We start from the raw sequence: 17,624 nt of genomic DNA, 5'->3' as shown, positions 1-17,624 counted from the left end.
TTCTACAAGCAAGAACAGGTTCATCTGAATTACCAATTGAAAGAAAGGAGCAAAGACAGCTTCCTGTCTTCACAATATCGAAAGATAGCCCAAATTTATAAGGAGAACTCCTAGGCAGATAATGGGACTTATGCTACTCAAGGAACATTTTGGAAAGGGACACAGTATCATGGAGACGAACATTTTCTTGCCTATTATGTTTCAGAAACTGGAGTTCACAACAGGCTTGGAAATAGAGATATGGATGTCTTCTGCAGGGAAAGAGAAATGGCTTAAAACAACTTCAAATAGGGCCTCCCCTGGTGGCGCAGCGGTTGAGTGTTGGGCTGCGAAGTTATCCACAGCCTCTGCAGCGCCGGTTCGATCCCTGGCCACCAGTGAGGGTCCCACCTGGTGTGCAGACCTCTCCTGCCGCGCCCATTGCTCCCCTCAGCAGTGTATTTCCTCAGTCTGCCTGTTCTGTTCCCAGCTCTGGCTCTGGCGAATTCTCTCACCCTCCCACACTTCTGACTGTACCCAGTGCTTATATAAATAAATAAATAAATCTTTAAAAAAAAAAAACTTAAAATAATTCACTAAATATTTACTGAACACCTATTTGTGTACAAAGCATTATGCTAAGCCCTGGGAATACAATCAGTAGTAAAAGAAATGTACACATTATATAAGGAAAGAAACTGATAATTTCAGAGTACTAAGAGTACCTGTCAAAATCGGTCAACAGTTTCCTAAATGATTCCATTGTCTGTCCATACTCATTTTTTTACTATCTTTCTCTTAAATTTCTTCCTATAGGTTGACTCGGTAGTTTTATCTAGCTAAAGCTTTAGTTTTGCTTTTGTTGGCTTGTTTTTGGTAGAGTTGGTGCAGGTATGTGAAAAACAGTAGAAGCCAACAAAGCTCTATAATCCCTCAAATAATCCAGCGGCATTTTTACTGATGTTAAGAAGTTCTGTTTGGTGTTTTGAAAAAAAGGTGGTGATTAAATTCTTATAAAATGAAGGAAGGAAATGAATGGCTATCCTCCACAATTTTAATAAGATCTATGCTGCTGCATAAATGCTATTTAAAGAAAACCTAGGAAGATGGTTAGAGGAATATATTGAAGGGCTCACTTTGAGAGGCTTTTTCAAATCAATGTCAGAATGAATGCTCAGCTCTCTTAGGGCATCTCCAACGAGGTTGTTCCGGCGAACATGCAGTACCAGGAAGGGGCTTCTGGCCAGCAGAGGCTCCAAGGTGAGAAGCATGAAGACATTCTGCAAGTTGGCTCCATTCACTGCCACCTGGAACAGCACACCCAAGCACACAATCATTCAGAGGACCCTGTGAGTGGGGACAGCAGACAGTCCTGCTTTTGGACCTGGGTGGGGGAGGCGGGAGAGGGAGTAACAGGCTGTCTGCAGTTCCACTTTGTTCCTTTTGTTTTCCATTTAACAAATTACAGTAGATTTTCTACTCATGTTTACACAACACAAATCTTTCTAATCTGAGCTCAAAGAGATTAACTGAAACAGTTCATAAACCATATGATGGTTAATGAGTTCCAGGAAAGTGATTCAGAACAGCTGACTAAGACTGAAAACTATCATACCAGAAGAAACATGATGGAACTGGATAAGAACCATGACTTTTAAAATGCAGAAAAAGGAACCAAATAACCACTGGTTAAATGTTTTTTATTCTCTGAAAAAAATGTCTGTTTTTTTTTTTCTAGCTAACCTTTAAATTGTCATTATCATAGATATAGCAGTGTCAAAGTGGACACAAGAACAGAGACAGAGAAATGGAAAGATAAAGAGTTAACAGTGTTTTTCATATTTTCAGATGGTTGAAAAAAGTCATAAGAATACTATTTCACCACATGTGAAAATTATATAAAATTCAAACTTCAATTTATATAAAGTTTTATTGGAATACTCCCAGGATCACGCATTTATAAATTGCCTATCACTCCCTTTTGTATTATAAGAGCTGAAAAGTGACAGTGCAAAGAGACAGTGACAAAGATTAAAATACTGTACAGTCCTTATTGAAAATTTTTGCCAACCACTGATCTACATAAATGTGTGTTCATATATGTTGTACATGATATAAAATTGCTGAGAAATTTTATATAGTTTTAAAAGTTATAATGGAAATTGATCCAAATATACTTCTCCTATAAGAATTAGGGAAAATTACAACTGCATATGGAAACAAACACAGAAGACAAAATGACTTTTAAATATCATACCTGCATCTGTAGTTCAGCATCAGTCTGTAACATTTTGGTCTTGGCTTGGGCATCAAAGATGAAAGGGTAGGAACAAAGTGTCACAGCATCCTTGAAAAAAACATATTATAGAAAGTAATAAAGTATTTCACAGAGTATACATCTAGAAAAATATATAAATTTAAAAAGGATCACTTACCTGTATTATAGACGGTCTAGCCTTCTGTGTAAAGAAAAACAGAAAGTCTCTTAACTTGGATTGCAAAACCTAAACATCTTATCATCTACAAAGGTAAAATAAAAACAACAAAACATATAACCTGACTACTTGACCATCAAAATTAACACCATTTGAAGACTTGACTGAATTTTTGATACAATAGAGCAGATGTTTTGATAGATATAGATTGAGAAAAGTAAAAACAATTAAGATGTTTTAAAGGTAATTTTACTAACTCCACAATTCATATCACTCAATATAATTCCCTTTTATAAGAAATCTAATGCAGAAACAGGTTTTACAACCTTGACTTCAAAGGTTATTTTGTCAGGTAAAGTAGCAAATGCAAATTGCATTCTGCATTTTGTCAGCATGTTACATTTTCTACACAAACACACACACAAACAGAGTGAGCTAGTATCAGGAGAAACCAAATATTTAGAAAACTGTCCCTGACTCAGCACTTAGACTGATGCTTGGCCCACATAGAAGTCACTCTATCAACATGTGAATGAAATCTGAATAAACTTTAGAAGAGGGGAATAAAAACCACCTGAAAGCCACAATGAAACATAGGTAACAGTTATTTGCAGTTTCATACATGATGGGAAGGAGGGTGGAAATGTCTTCTGAAAGCTTTTGTTATGTAATAAGCATTATTCCTTAATTTCATAGACACAAAAAAAATCAACCATATAGATCATGCTGATATGTAGCAATCTTTTTTTTTTTTTAAAGGTTTTGTTTATTTTTGCATAGAGTAACTGGGGTGCAGGCCAGAAGTGCAGGGGGTGAGTGCATTCACCAGAGACAGAATGGGGAGCAGAACAATTCAATATACCAAAATACATTGCTGAAGGTAGCAGCAGATGAAACAGGAGAGGTCTGCTGTGCCATTGGGTTAGCTCCCTGGTGAGGATTGAACTCAGACTGTAGCAGTGTACCTTTTGGTGATACGTTGAGTCTTAACCCCTAGGCCACCAGGGAGGCCCTGTAGCAATATTTCTTAAACAGAAAGCCATGGATTTATTCTCAGAGACCTGCGAGAGTAATATATTTTTTAATAATATATTTTTATAATCTCCTAAACAAAATTAATAAAAACATATTCTGAATGACCACTTTACAATGGTATGTTACCATATAATTTCCCTTTTTTAATGACTGCTTTCATGCCACATTCTACTTAGTTATCTGATGGTACTGAGAAAAAAAGCAAAGCAGTCTTCCTTTGGAAGTGATGCATCAGTGGTTAGGAGTAGGCCAGAGCAGGCCTGGCTCACTGCATAAACGAAGGTTTAATAGCAGCTGAAAGGAAAAAAGAGAGCCAAATCTTCAGGGTGGACATGAACCCACGCACCAGGCCTGACAGCAGACAATTCTCAGCCACATAGGGCCTGGGGCTTGGTTTCAGCAGGGTGTTCTTGTTCACCACGTTAAACCTGTGAAGCTAATCAGTGTCTCATTGACTTTAGGGTTTTGCTTGTATTTGCTTGTGAATTTAGTTCAGTTTTATAATTGCTTAAATGCTGTATAAGAACTAGACACCTCCTTTTGTGTCTATTTCAGTGAAATCATTTAAAAGCAATTTCAATTAAAAGCCACCTTGTTTATCCTTTAGAAATCTGTTGCTTTATGGATCTTGGAACATTTCCAAACTGTAGCATTAGACCTATATAAAGGTCTGTTTGTCGAAATTTTTTTTTATAAGTGAATGAAGTTTTTATGCTTGAATTATAACTTAATATCATAACTTTTACCACTGAATTTTGTTAGGAAATGGTATCAGCACTGGCATTTCTGTGTTACTAGAAATAAATACTAAAACAGCACTTATGATTTGATCCATGACTGTTTTCTGTAACCAACAAGGATGTATGTGAACTAGTAAGATTAGTCTTCTGAGAGGCTGCTTTTCCTGGGCCATTCAGGCCCCAAACCTAAAGCTAGCAAAGAATTAGTTGATGGCATTTCATGTGTTCCTGCTAGAAATGGGGGTGCACTGTGACCTTAGTTCATTTTTAAGTATATAAAATAAAAGCAATGAATAAGTACAAGAAACAGAAAGTGAGAATTGGGCTCATTTATTTTTTTGAATTGCAAGTCAACATTTCCTAAATGAAATTGTGACCAAGGACACAGGCACTGCACAAACGCCTGTCGTATACAAAGGAAAACAACCACCTCTTAGAGCCTGCCTGCTACTAGGCATTCCTGTACCCACCATGATAAGTCTGGCTCCCCAGCACCTCTAAAAGCAGAGGATGTCTCACCCTTGCATAAGACTGGTACCTAAAGTCGAAACACTATCCCTGTATGACACATCAGCATGATGTCAAGATTTCTGCACTTCCTCTATGTCACTCTCTCACTGGTGCTGCCCTCTATGGGATTCCAGAGAGTCACTCACTCTGCAAGCTATTTGACTTTCAGTATTTAGCTGAAATGATAAAACCACTACCACCTCTTTTTTGAGAAATAAACAAAAATCAGCCATATTAGAATGTTCCTTTTGTGCTCCATAACCCTTTGCACACACGTGTTAAAATTCTTTTTTCACCACTGTCTCTGCACTGAATACCCCAGAGGAGCCACCGTGTCTCCATCCCCAGGGACTTGCAGACAGGTGACATCCATTAAGTGCTAAGAACTGCTTTGTGAAAAATAGTTCTTGAGGGCTCATTATAGGCCAGGCACTAGGCACTCTGCCAAGTAAGGCCTTTCCATGCTTTCTCCCATTTAATTCTCAGATAGTTGCTTGTTGATTTTGATTTTTACTTTATTATAATTAGTCTTTTTCCTGATCCCTTATTTAGGTTTTCTAAATTCCTGCTATGAGTGAGACCATCTGGTATTTTTCTTTTTCTTTCTGGCTTATAGTCCCTTCCAGTTCCATAGTCCCTTCCAGTTCCATCCATGTTGCTGCAAATTGCATGAATTTATCTTTTTGGATTGCTGAGTATTATTTCGGTGGGGGGAGGAGGGAGTAGGATGAAAACAAAGGGGGTGGGAATTGTATGGAGACTATAACCATGACAAAAATGCATACATTGTGCAAAAATGAAAAATAATGTAAAAAATATATAAAATAAAATAAAAATAAATAATTCTCATTCTCATATTACTGTTTTAATTCTCATTTACAAATGAGAACATTAAACTGACAGAAATTAAGTAACTTGCCTAAGGTCACAGAGCAAGTAGACCAGAGTTGAAATTTGAACCCAGTTCTTTTTACTGGAACACATGCTTTGAACTAAATGCTATACTGCCTCAGCTACTACCACATTAAAAAAATGAACACTTATTGTGTTAAAAAAATTCCACTTATTGGGCCTCCCTAGTGGCGCAGGTGGTTGAGTGCAGGGCTGTGAAGCTGTCTGCAGCCTCTGCAGCGCCAGTTTGATCCCCGCTGGCCTCGGAGCAACCCACAAGGTGAGCATACCTTTCCTGTCCCACCCGCTGCTCCCCTCAGCAGTGTATTTCTGTCGTCTGCCTGTTCTGTTCCCTGCTCTGTCTCTGGTGAATCCTCTCACCCTCCCGGGCATCTGGCCTGTACCGCAACTCTTGTATAAAAAAAAAAATTCCACTTATTGTGGTATGCATGTATACACACACACACACATACACATAAACATATACAACAAAATATTATTCAGTCATAAAGAGGAAGGAAATTCTGCCATTTGCCACATCATGGGTTACCCTGAAGGGCACTATGATAAGGGAAATAAGATAGGGAAAGACAAATACTGCATGCTACCATTTATTTGTGAAATTTTGCCCCCCCCCCCAAAAAAAAAGGGCAATCTCACAGACACTGATAGAAGAATGGTAACTGTCAGAGCTTGGGGGAAGGAAAAATGGGGAGACCCTAGTCAAAGGGTACAAACTTTCAATTGCAAGTTATAAGAATCTAAGGTATAGCATGGGGACTATAGTTACACATGGTACTATACACTTGAAGTTTACCAAGAAGAGATCTTAATCATACTATACACACACACACACACACACACACACACACACACTAGACCCAGCTATGTGAGGTGATGAATAACTTGATCTCATTAATCATTTCACAATCATATTGTACACTTTAAATATATTCAATTTTATTTGTCTATTACTCTTTAACATAGCTAGAGGAAAATTCATTTACTGTTCATTACTGTCACTATTGAAAGTGGTCAAAGTACACATATATGTAGCATTTGAGGTTAAGATCCAAGATATCAAGGTATTTACACTTTACTTCTAGTATCGTACCCTACAGAACAGAAAAAAATTCACACAAATTACTAAAGGTCATGCAGCATTTCTCCTAATTTTCTATCTTCTACAATATCTACCCTAATTATTGAAGAGAAAGTGAGCATCTGGTATTCAAAATCTTTATTTGCTGACCAGGTGTAAGAGAAAGAACTACAAAAAACTGTAAAAGTTGCTCACACAAGTACCTCCATTCAGAAACTACAGTTATGATAATCTAGATTTCAACACTAGCAACTGGGGGGGCAACAAAAGAATTAGGGTTCACTACAATTATTTTATTCAGCATAAAGACAAAGAAAAAGTAGACTAAAGGTCAAAATAATTGGTGCTTAAAACAAATGAATTGGTGGAAAAATTGTTAACTTCTTTGGGTCTGTATCTCCTTGTCTGGAAACAAGCAGATGTTTATAAGGTTTATTTCAGCTCTTTACATTTTATTATTCAATGAATAATTATTCACAAAATGATAAAACAGAAAACCTTATCTTTTTATAATTTTTTTTTAATTTTGGAAATGTTTAATGCATGTATAAGTGTTAGATATATTTGCATGTAATTCTTTTATATACAAGTATAAACATAATATAGTAATACTTTGCAACTTTTTCATTTCAATACATGTAATGTTTTAGTTTTATGGCCACACAGTAGAGTATGTACCATAGTAAAATATGTATGACAGTAAAATATGTAACCTAGATTGATTAGATAAAATTTTATTTAATTTTCTTACAATTTCTAAATGAGCAGGTGAAAACAGTTCATTGCTAGTCTACAAGTTAATTTCCCCATGTAAACCCATTTAAGACTCTAATCCATTTTTATTGAAAAGTAATTTTTTTCCTAGGATAGTCATATTATTTAAAATAGCATTTTGTCTAGCACAGATCATTTATTTATTTATTTATTTATTTATTTATTTATTTATTTATTTATTTATTTATTTATTGTGGGACCCTCGCCGGCGGCCAGGGAACGAAGCGGAGCTGCAGAGGCTATGGGAAGCCTCGCAGCCCAGCGCTCAACCGCTGCGCCACCAGGGGAGGCCCATGATCATTTATTATTTGATCAATAAAAGAAAAACCAATCTTGCTTATTTTAAATAAGCTTATTTAAATTAAGCTTTGCTTTTGGAGACTTATTACTGACCTCCAAAAACCTTACAAGGAAAATATGACCTAATGTTGGTGATGAATCTGTTACACAGGCAAGGACTCACCTCAGATGTATGCCCTGCACATGGCTTCACTGCTTACCATAGCCAAATTATCATTCTATTTTCTGACATAACTCAGATTGACACACACTCCACAGATGGGATCTTAAGGAGCCTTGTGTACATCCCAAGCTAGTGTGCAAGCAAACTGAGAGGGTACTGCCACGCCAAGGGAAGGAAGCAGGAATCCACAGTTCCCTGGATGAAGCAGGTCAGGGATATACATGTGTGACATCCACACACATAATCCTATCAGAGGCCACCTACAAGGTTCAGGAAGCAGACATAAGATAACTAAAGCACACTAGGTGTTAAAATATGATTAATTAGCAAATGATCATGTCCTCAACATGGAAACCAAGCTGCAGTGGGGATGGTGGAACATTTGCGTATCGTCTAAAGAGCCCCTATTGAGCTACAGTAGGTCAGTGTGATCTGGGAGGACAGGTCATGTTGCCTGCCAGACACTGCCTGATCTTCCAAGCTTCAAGAAAAATTCGTTCTATGTATCCTGACTTTTTCAAAAATTGGGGTAAAAGTCACATAATATAGTGTTTACCACTTTTAAATACAACACAGGGCAGTGGTGTTAACCATAGTCACTCTATCGTGAAATGGTCACCAGAATCTTTTCACCTTGCAAAACTGAAACTCTATACCCATTAGACAACTCCCCACAGCCCCTCTCCCCGACACTGGCAACCACCTCCTACCTTCTGTTTCTGAGTTTGGTTACTTTAGATATCATTTTTTTAAACAATGGCAACTAATAAAACACACCATTCATAACCCCATGGCCATTGATGATTACTTAAAACATGTCAAACTTCCAAAATGCAAAACTCAGCGGATAAAACACCGGTGAGACACTAACACCCAAGTCAAGAACAAATTATATGTTTCAGATGTGCTCTTCTTGTCCTTCTTCATACTCTGAGAAAAAAATGAAAGCATTGCATTAATACATGTTTTATGTAAATTCTTACCATGCCTGCTTGATGCAAGAACCACATGAGGTAGTCTTCTTGAATGTCCACGAGACTGGAAATCTCAGGAATGTAAAATGTATCATATTCCACATGCTTTACTTTAAGATTTACCTGATGAACAAAATAAAGACAGCTAAAACCAAGACAATTAGAAAATGACTTCACAGAGAACATCTCAGGAGGACATTTGACCCTACCATCTATCCACCCCACACTCCTTGCCCCACTGGCACCTCTCTATACTCACCTTATATAACTTCTCCAAAAGCTTGAGAGCTGCTGTAATATAATTGTTAAACAGTACAGGAATTAAGAAAGTCTTTCTTCCCCTCAGTAGATAAACCACTGCGCCTTTATAGAGGTTTACCAGCTTCATGAAATATTTCGGGCATACCTGAGACCACCAGTTATCTTTAGAAAGAAAGAAAAGACATATTTTAACATGTAATCTTGACCAAGTATTTGTGTCTTCTGCCTAAAAATCTGCTCCGGCTAGAAGATGAACATTAGTCTAAAATACAGACTGACTTTAAAAAGAATTCATTAAAGCATTTCTGGAGACAGCAGCAGTTGTATAAGAATCCCTGGAGCTTTTCTTATGAAGTTTGACCTGATTTTTTTCCTCAACGTTTCATTCAGTTAGCTAATCTAAGAGTTCAAAGACACAGTGGACAAGACACACTAAGGCACGTATCTTGGGCAAGAGCATTCACATATATTAACCCTTATCAGCCCCTTCTCAGTGACCACCTAATCCCTGTACAAGGAAGTGAAGGACCACAAGCCCTCAAAGCCACACCAGTATGGCAACCATTCCTGCCCTTCAAAAGGCATAATTAGTTGAAAAACATTTCAGTTTCTCACCAAATAATACTTACTTAGAGCAACACAAGAAAACTATAATGTTGGCTTCTACTTTGTCAGAAATAAAGTTAGCCATACTGAAATACTTATGGATGAAATACAATGCTTGAGATTTTAAAGAACTGTCCCAGTGAAAATTAAAAGGTGATGGATAAGTGAAATTAAAAAAAAAAAAAGGGGGGTCAACTACTGACAATCTTGAATTTGTGTGACTGGTATCTCACCAGTCTCTTTACTTTGGGGTACTCTTATAAAGTCAACTTTCTAAAATTAGAAGGCAAAGACAAATTGAGTATAAAACTGAATATATTTGATCTTTTTGCTATCCTATGGTGAAAAAATAAAAATTGAAAAAAACCCAGAACTTAGAAGTCAGATAATGTACTTTCAAAGACTCTACCTCACAGTCCATTAGAACATCTGAGTAAATATGCCCCAAAGGACTTCTGATCTTAAAAAAAAAAAAAAATTAAAGCCTGGCATATTACTAGCATTTTCATTATTATTTCTGGTTTTGTATCTTCTGCAAAGGTAGAAGCAATACGGAAAAGCCAATATTCCATCCTCAGGATCACAGGTCTCTTCATTCATGGGGAGACCACAGCCAAGGAACATCCTAGTCCAGATGGAACGCAGAAGTTACTAAGTTGCAATGAACACCTAAAAAAATTACCAGGAAAAAAAATAAAAGGAAAAAGCCAGGTGACAGACTTTCTGCACTTGATTAATAAAAACATCTCAGGTGCTACTCCCATGAGACACTCTCCAATTCACTGAGGAACGGAAGGTTCTTATCTCAGCAAAGTGTCCGTAGCCTGCAAAAATCAGTGTGGACTCAAATGTCCTAAAAAAGAAAAACAAAACAAACATTTGGTAAGTCTCCACTTGGTCATTTCCTTCCTCTCTGTTTTTGGATACCTGTATATCACCAAAACTGTTCATTTCACTCCCACCCCCTAAATTAGGTATAGGAGAAAGAGCAAAAGATGGATACTAATTTTGGAGGCACTATGAACTACCAGCAAGTGTAAGAAGTAAAAAATAGTGGCAAGTTGAATAATCTAACTTTGTGAATATTTAAAAATCAAGATTAGTCTCACATGAATCATTTCAAATAACCTAAACAACAGTTCTATTAGCTCAAATTGCTAATATAGCTAGTTAGACATTAACAGCAAAGAAAGAAAGGTTTAAATGTTAAGGATATAAACTGGCAGCAAACAGACTGTTGGATCTCAATGCACAGACAGCCAGAGGTTACACAATAAAACAAAAAGCACAAAACCACTGGTATGGAGTTTAGCAAATCACCTAAGACTTTGCTGGGATTTGTATCCAGGCGAAGAATAGCCATAGCCAGGGGAATAGTCAATGTTATGTAATACTTGGAATCCTGGAGCAGAGGAAACTCAGGTAATATTAAATAGATTCTCATTGCTTCAACATCTGGTGGTGAACTTGACAACTGAGGAATTAGGCAACTTTCAAAGCTGTTCAAGATCTGTAGGACAGAAAAGAGTACTGAGCAATTCAAACATACCTGAGATCTAGATACCTTATCTCTAAATTCATATGCTATTGGATATAATCCCATTCTCATTCACTCAGTATACACTGGGAACTAAAATGAGCCAGGCACTGGTGTAGACACCCGGGATGTATCAGTGAAAAACAAAGCCAAAGATCCTACCCATGCAGAACTTATACTTAGAATATAAGAGGAACCTGCCCCTCTCCACCAGGCTCCTGATTTTGAGGTACAGCTCTGCTGCACCTCCACTCAGAGTTGGACAGCCGAAGCAAGTTTTCACACCTGGCTGGAGTTTGGGTTTTGAAAAAAACACGAAAGCTTTAGTTGGGTTTTAAAGCTCGCATGGTTTTGTAAATGACTGGCACCACTCAAGTCATAGAAACAGCAACAATTTTGAAAACAGACAAATGCAGTTTGAAATGCAGGCACCCTGAAGGGAATATAAGCTTGGGCAGTAGCTCCTGATTGATCAGGAGACTCACATTGAGACCATTTCCAATTGCAACCGCTGCCAAACCATTGCTTCTACCTCCAACTCTGCTTCCGCAAGGCCTGCTGACTGGTGCTGCTGGGCTATGCTGTCTGCTGTTGGCCTATGTCCAGCATCTCTGAGAGGTATACACTACTGCCTTTCCCTGGTACCTCTAAAAGCTGTAACATTTATGCCAGTTCCTTCACATTGCTGCTTGACTAGCACTGAATGGCACTGCTGACCTTTGCCCAGCTCTTAAGAGCTGCCCACCACTTCTGATCTTTCCAGCACCACAATATGACCACCTGACTGCCTCCAGCATATCCAGCACCATCTTGTGGTGCTGTTGCATTCAGTGCTGTCCAGCCCAGTCTTTGGATTTCTGCTGCACTGCTGTGATGCTGCCTCAGCAGTGCCACATGTGATTACCTCCAGTTGTCACCACAAGTTAGGTCCTGGTCCAACACTCATCTGTGTACCATCAGCACCAGGTTCTCATTGCAGGGACAATACTATCTTGCATGAACAGCCTTTGGCTTGGATAACTGAACACTGAGGACACTATCTGGGGCAGGAAAATCAGTCATTTGGGGCCTTAGAAACTCTTTCCTTTCTCCTAGTTTCCCCTTTGTTAATAAACCCTATTGTTGTTGCACCCTGCGCATGAGTAGTGTCTTGCAATTGTAAGCACACAGATGAGGATCCACAAACTATTATATTCCCCCAGCTTTGCAGGTTTTCAAGGAGGGGTATTTCCCTAGAAAGGTTGAAGCAAAAAGAAAGTTAAAGGTAGGTCAAATTCCCAAAGTGAATAATTTACGAAGTTAAGATTTGTACACTTTTGCCTTTTCATTTTACTTTTTTTCCCTCTGCGTAGCTGAATTTTTTTAATGTAAAATGCATTTTTAAGCAAAAGGGCTTTGTAAAGGTAAAGAACATACCTGTTCTAGAATCACAGAGTGCTGAGAGTTCATCAACTTCTCAAACAACACTCTAGTTGAATTCAGGTCAATCCCAGGGATTTTAGGACTTGTTTTAAAATGTTCATCAATTCTACACAAACAAACAAAAAAATGTGTGTAATAAAAGAAAAACAAAGCAAACACTCTAATAAGAATTGTAACTAGGTGATCAAAATAATTGCCCATACCGATCTGGTTTAAATTTGACCTGGCAGACAAGATGCACAAAAACATTACACTTTGCAGGAGACCAGCAAAATAAACTTCCTGGAAGCACTTTTTCAAAGTGAAGTTAAGTATTTATTGTATTTTTTTTCTTTAAGTCAAAGCATATGGATATCATTTCAATTTGAAGTTGTCTTGAAGTTTATAAGCAGAGTGCTCGTTCCCTGAGTTCTACCATTTCCTGTCGTCCTGGCACATTGAACCACATGTAGATGCTGCTGGTTCAACAACATCCCCTGTGCAAACTGGCCTATTCTGCAACAAATGACAAGTATGCCTCCTTGTTTAAAGCTTTTCTGAACAGAGTTTTTAAATTTAAAACCAGATCTATAACACTTAATGCAGAGTTAAGGTCTCTAAATTAACACAAGGGATACAATTATATTCACCCAAGAATTAATTTCACTGCTAATATTTTTAACTTCCTAGCAACTAACCATTTTTCTAACCTGAAATAAAGTCTTAGTCTTTTAGACACTTAGACAACATCTCTTTTAAATATCCACTGTTGAACACACTATAAAAATAACTTTCTATTTGCAAAACAGGCTTCTATTTATGAGTAATGGAAAGACTCAGATAGTTTTAACACCCTCTAACAGCAATATTATAATTTATAAAAACAAGCAGAACTTTTAACTTTAAAAAAATTTATAATTATATGCATTGGAACCTAAATGGTCAAATCAAGAGGAGCTGCTTGGGCTTTGTTAGGTCTTCTGTTGTTGCTGCTATTGTTCTAAAAATGTCTCTACCCAAAACATAGAAATTAACTTTGACGTCCTATATGTAACCTTCCATATGTTATGATCAGAGGTATTTCTGCAATGCTATTTAAAAATGTGCTATTTGGACCTCCCTGGTGGCGCAAGGGGTTAAGATGCAACTTATGAAGCTACCCACAGCCACTGTAGCATGAGTTTGATCCCCAGCCAGGGAGCTACCCACATGGTGCAGCAGAACTCTCCTGACTCGCCCACTGCTCCCCTCAGCAGTGTATTTCAGTCAATCTGCCTGTTCTGTTCCCCACTCCGTCTCTGGTGAATCCTCTCACCTCCCACACTTCTGGCCTGTACCCCAGTTCTTGTATGTATAAATAAATAAATCTGTAAAAAGTATATGCTATTTATTGCTTTGTAAAACTGGTCTTCATTTTAATTGATTTTCTATGATGTAGTCTTCATATGCAGGAGCAGGACTCTGAAATAGAATAGATGACAGTTCGAAAACAGCCTTATTTACAGTTCTATGAATCCATGTTACTAAGGGTGAATAACCTAATAAATCTTGCAAACAGCCATTTCCAGCCTTCATAAAGCTGTCCTTCTAGAACACAGCTTCTCAACATTGGTACTATTGACTTAGGAGGAATAACTGTTGGACAGTAGGACTATAGATGCTTAACAACATCCCCAGTCACTACCCACTAGATGCCAATACTATATTCCTCCAGTTTTGTAACATCCAAAACTGTGACCAGATACTGCCAAATGTCCCCAGGGAAGCAAAATCACATTGAAGTGAGAACCACTGTTAAAAAATACCAGCATCAGCACAATCCAGAAAACATTTCCCTGGAAGAAATTGCTAAGTGTTGAAATAAAAGGAATTGGATGCACCCATTCCAGATACCCTGAATGATTTTACAATCTCTAAGTGTAACTGCAGTTTTATAAATTATAATATTGCTGTTAGTAACTGCAGAAAGTTTCTAAAGTGACCTCTTGCAACCCAGCTAGGGTCACGCTTATTTGGGGGAGTGGGATTCACACACAGAACTGAAGTCTAAGTCTTCTTGAGATCTCATTGGCCGAGTCACTAGCAAACAAGGACTCAGAGATGGCCAGGACTTGGGATCACCAAAGATCAAAACCTTTGACAAGATCCTTGTACTGTATCAGGTTCCTGGGGAAGGTATCTATTAATAGAAAAGTGGTAAGGTCAAAGAACCAGTCAATTTACCTCCTGGGAGCTCAGGTAAATATAATTTCCTAATGGCTGAGTTGGACCTGAATATAAGGAGCCCCTAAAGTCACCCTGGAACTTCCCCCTAAGCTCACTCTTTTTGAGAAAAGAAAAACCTAGGGGAAAGTAAACCAAAGAAACCATGGAGAGTATTTAAAGAACGAAAAATCTAGGAACAAATACTACACACGTGTTGGGTATAACATTTTCAAATACCCTGAAAAACTTTACTTTTTGATTACATGAAATCTTTCTAAGATAGTGTCTCTTTGGTAATCTGCCTCCCTGCCAAGCAGGCATAAATCAGCATTGCCCTTCCTGATGTGTCATAATGATGAGTGTGTGGACATTACAATTCTTAAACAAGTCATCAGTTTATCCACTGAATTAAGGCCAACTATCATCAACGAGAATAGAAGTCTTTCACATCATCTGGTGAGTATCTGTATCACATAGGGGTTTGTTGTTGTTGTTGTTATTGTTAAGACTCTTATAAGTCACTTACTTTTTTTCAAGAAAACTTCCATTCCAACATGCTGCAGAAGACAATATCTGAACAACACCACTGCTCAAGAAGAAAAAGGGAGGGTAGTATTTAATAATTACAAATAACTGGTTGTTTAAGCATGAGCAATAGACAGTCATCTACTCCATGATTTCATTAATAGCAGTTCTTTCTTACCCAGAAGAGGCCTTGGAAAATAAACATTTGCCTTAGGGAAACATTGTGTCACATTACAAAATGGACAAGAATTTATGTCATGTTACAAAGAGATTATCAATGCTATCGGAAAGAAATACTTTTACTCCTGATAATGATCTTGAGCATTCTTTCACTACCAACCATCTAAAACACTTCCCACCTGACCACTATATATGAGTACAAAATAAAACTAAAAGAGAGAAATACAGGAATTATCTTTGCAAATTAATAACTGAACCACCACTTCCCTCTATTTTGTTGATGCCATCTCCTGAGAAAGTAACTAAAAATAAGTGAAATGAGTGTTTATTCCAATTACCTAGTTTATACTGGTTCTGGGAAAATAGCTAGTTTCCAAGAATTCAGAGTGAAATTGCATGTTGGGAACCCTGGACCCTCTTATTAAGCATAAGAAAAAGGGGAGGACTGAAACAAACACATGGCTGCGATGGGGATCACAATAGCTTCTGTTAATCATAGGATATGGGTCAGGAAAGATCTTTAGAGAGCATTTCTTCCATCCCTTCATTTTACAAATGAGAAAACAGAGAACTCGTAAAGTGTCAAGGTCCTGATAACATGTGTCTGCAGTACCCCACCCCACCCATGGCGAGTCCAGTTCTCATGCCCTTCCCTGCCACCTTCTAGCCTGACTCCTCAGCAGAACCACCAAAGGTGAGCGGGATCCTGAGGACTGCCTTGCAGCTGTTTCAGGGCATCCCACTGATGCCCTCCCTGTGAGCCAAAAAGTTTATCTGGGCATCTGTCCCATGACAATTTATGTCATAAAGCAAGATGAATTAGACACAGTTCTGGGAATGACCACTGCTTAGGACACAGAGTGATTCATTTATTCCCATGTATTAAACGCTCTGCAGAAAAGTGGAAATGCTAGCAAAGTTAAGGAAAATGTGTAGAAATATACAGGAAAAAAAATTCTTCTTTAAGAAAAATAAACTTGATAAAAGGCCTCAATCCTTTACAACTGTTTTTTTTTTTTTAATCTGACCCTGAATTACCATGTCAACTAATTATTTTGAATGTGAAATGTTAGAAAGTATTCATATTTGCTAAGAAAAACAGTTGTCTGAGATTTGAGATGCTCGGGAACACACAGATGAACAATTCTTGGGATTAAACAACAATGATACTGAGCCCTTTTAGCAGAAAGGCCAACACAGAACTTCATCAATCAGCATTTTTAAGATTTTACTCTAACAAAAGGCAAAATGAGGAACAAACTCGGTGTAGGAAAGAGGGACTATTCCTTATGTTATTTGGGGCTGAGGGCATCAAACCCTGAAAAATGTGTGCCAAAGAAGATTCTCTAAAAGTAAAACTCTATTTATATTCACAGCCTCGATATGGAAATAGGGAAAAATCACTAAATTAGATAGCTCTGGTATACTTTAAAAAAAAAAGAAGAAGAAAACAAGCAACACCACATACTTGATTGTATTTGCATTGTTGTGTTCTGAGAGTTTTTGTCTCCAAACGGCTATGGTTTCATCATTTATTAAACTGGTATAATGTGCTTGATTCACAGTTCTGAAGTCAACAGCAGGAGAAGAATTCTGGAGGGTTGAATATAATGGTGAAAAAGAGAAATTATGTAGAACGGGTCTTTTTCCCTCTCCTTCTTCCCATCTAGTCTCTTATGTAGTGGGCGCTGTGGTACGCTGCCTGGATCCCTCCCACCCTTTAGGACGAAGGCATGCAGCTATGCAGCTCCATTCCTGGCTGTGCTACTCTCCAGGACTTGCCCTTGCCCTTGACTAACCTTCACTCCTTTCCATCCAATGGCAGGTGATATATGGGACAAAAGTCCAGACCCCTTGGCTCAATTCCTGACTGGCTGAAAAGCCATCCCAATGTCAGAGCGCCCCGTGGAACTAGCGGAGTCTCATGGGGACTAGCAGATTCTGCCCAATCCAATCTCCTTGCTCCCTAAGTCCATGTTTTTCTAGAGAGTTCTTCCCTAAAATAC

The 17,624-nt window shown here is 38.0% G+C and overlaps 1 protein-coding gene across 4 annotated transcripts in view; it reads right to left on the bottom strand.

Annotated features, from left to right (window-relative positions):
* Nucleotides 1-17,624, bottom strand: part of HERC3 (HECT and RLD domain containing E3 ubiquitin protein ligase 3) — a 111,819-nt gene that overhangs the window by 37,326 nt on the left and 56,869 nt on the right. For all 4 annotated transcript variants that reach the window (XM_054688510.1, XM_054688511.1, XM_037530726.2 and 1 more), the window contains 9 exons: nucleotides 17,087-17,211; nucleotides 15,440-15,499; nucleotides 12,724-12,835; nucleotides 11,091-11,280; nucleotides 9,163-9,326; nucleotides 8,913-9,026; nucleotides 2,415-2,438; nucleotides 2,237-2,326; nucleotides 1,116-1,286 (listed from right to left, as the gene is read on the bottom strand). In XM_054688510.1, the coding sequence (XP_054544485.1) occupies nucleotides 1,116-1,286; nucleotides 2,237-2,326; nucleotides 2,415-2,438; nucleotides 8,913-9,026; nucleotides 9,163-9,326; nucleotides 11,091-11,280; nucleotides 12,724-12,835; nucleotides 15,440-15,499; nucleotides 17,087-17,211 (1,050 nt within the window). The remainder of the gene's footprint in view (nucleotides 1-1,115; nucleotides 1,287-2,236; nucleotides 2,327-2,414; nucleotides 2,439-8,912; nucleotides 9,027-9,162; nucleotides 9,327-11,090; nucleotides 11,281-12,723; nucleotides 12,836-15,439; nucleotides 15,500-17,086; nucleotides 17,212-17,624) is intronic.

This window comes from Talpa occidentalis, unplaced genomic scaffold, assembly GCF_014898055.3.
Source record: "Talpa occidentalis isolate TD23 unplaced genomic scaffold, MPIMG_talOcc4v2.1 talOcc4.6, whole genome shotgun sequence".
In the NCBI taxonomy this organism is placed as follows: domain Eukaryota; kingdom Metazoa; phylum Chordata; class Mammalia; order Eulipotyphla; family Talpidae; genus Talpa; species Talpa occidentalis.
This window is presented reverse-complemented; position numbering and strand designations above follow the sequence as displayed.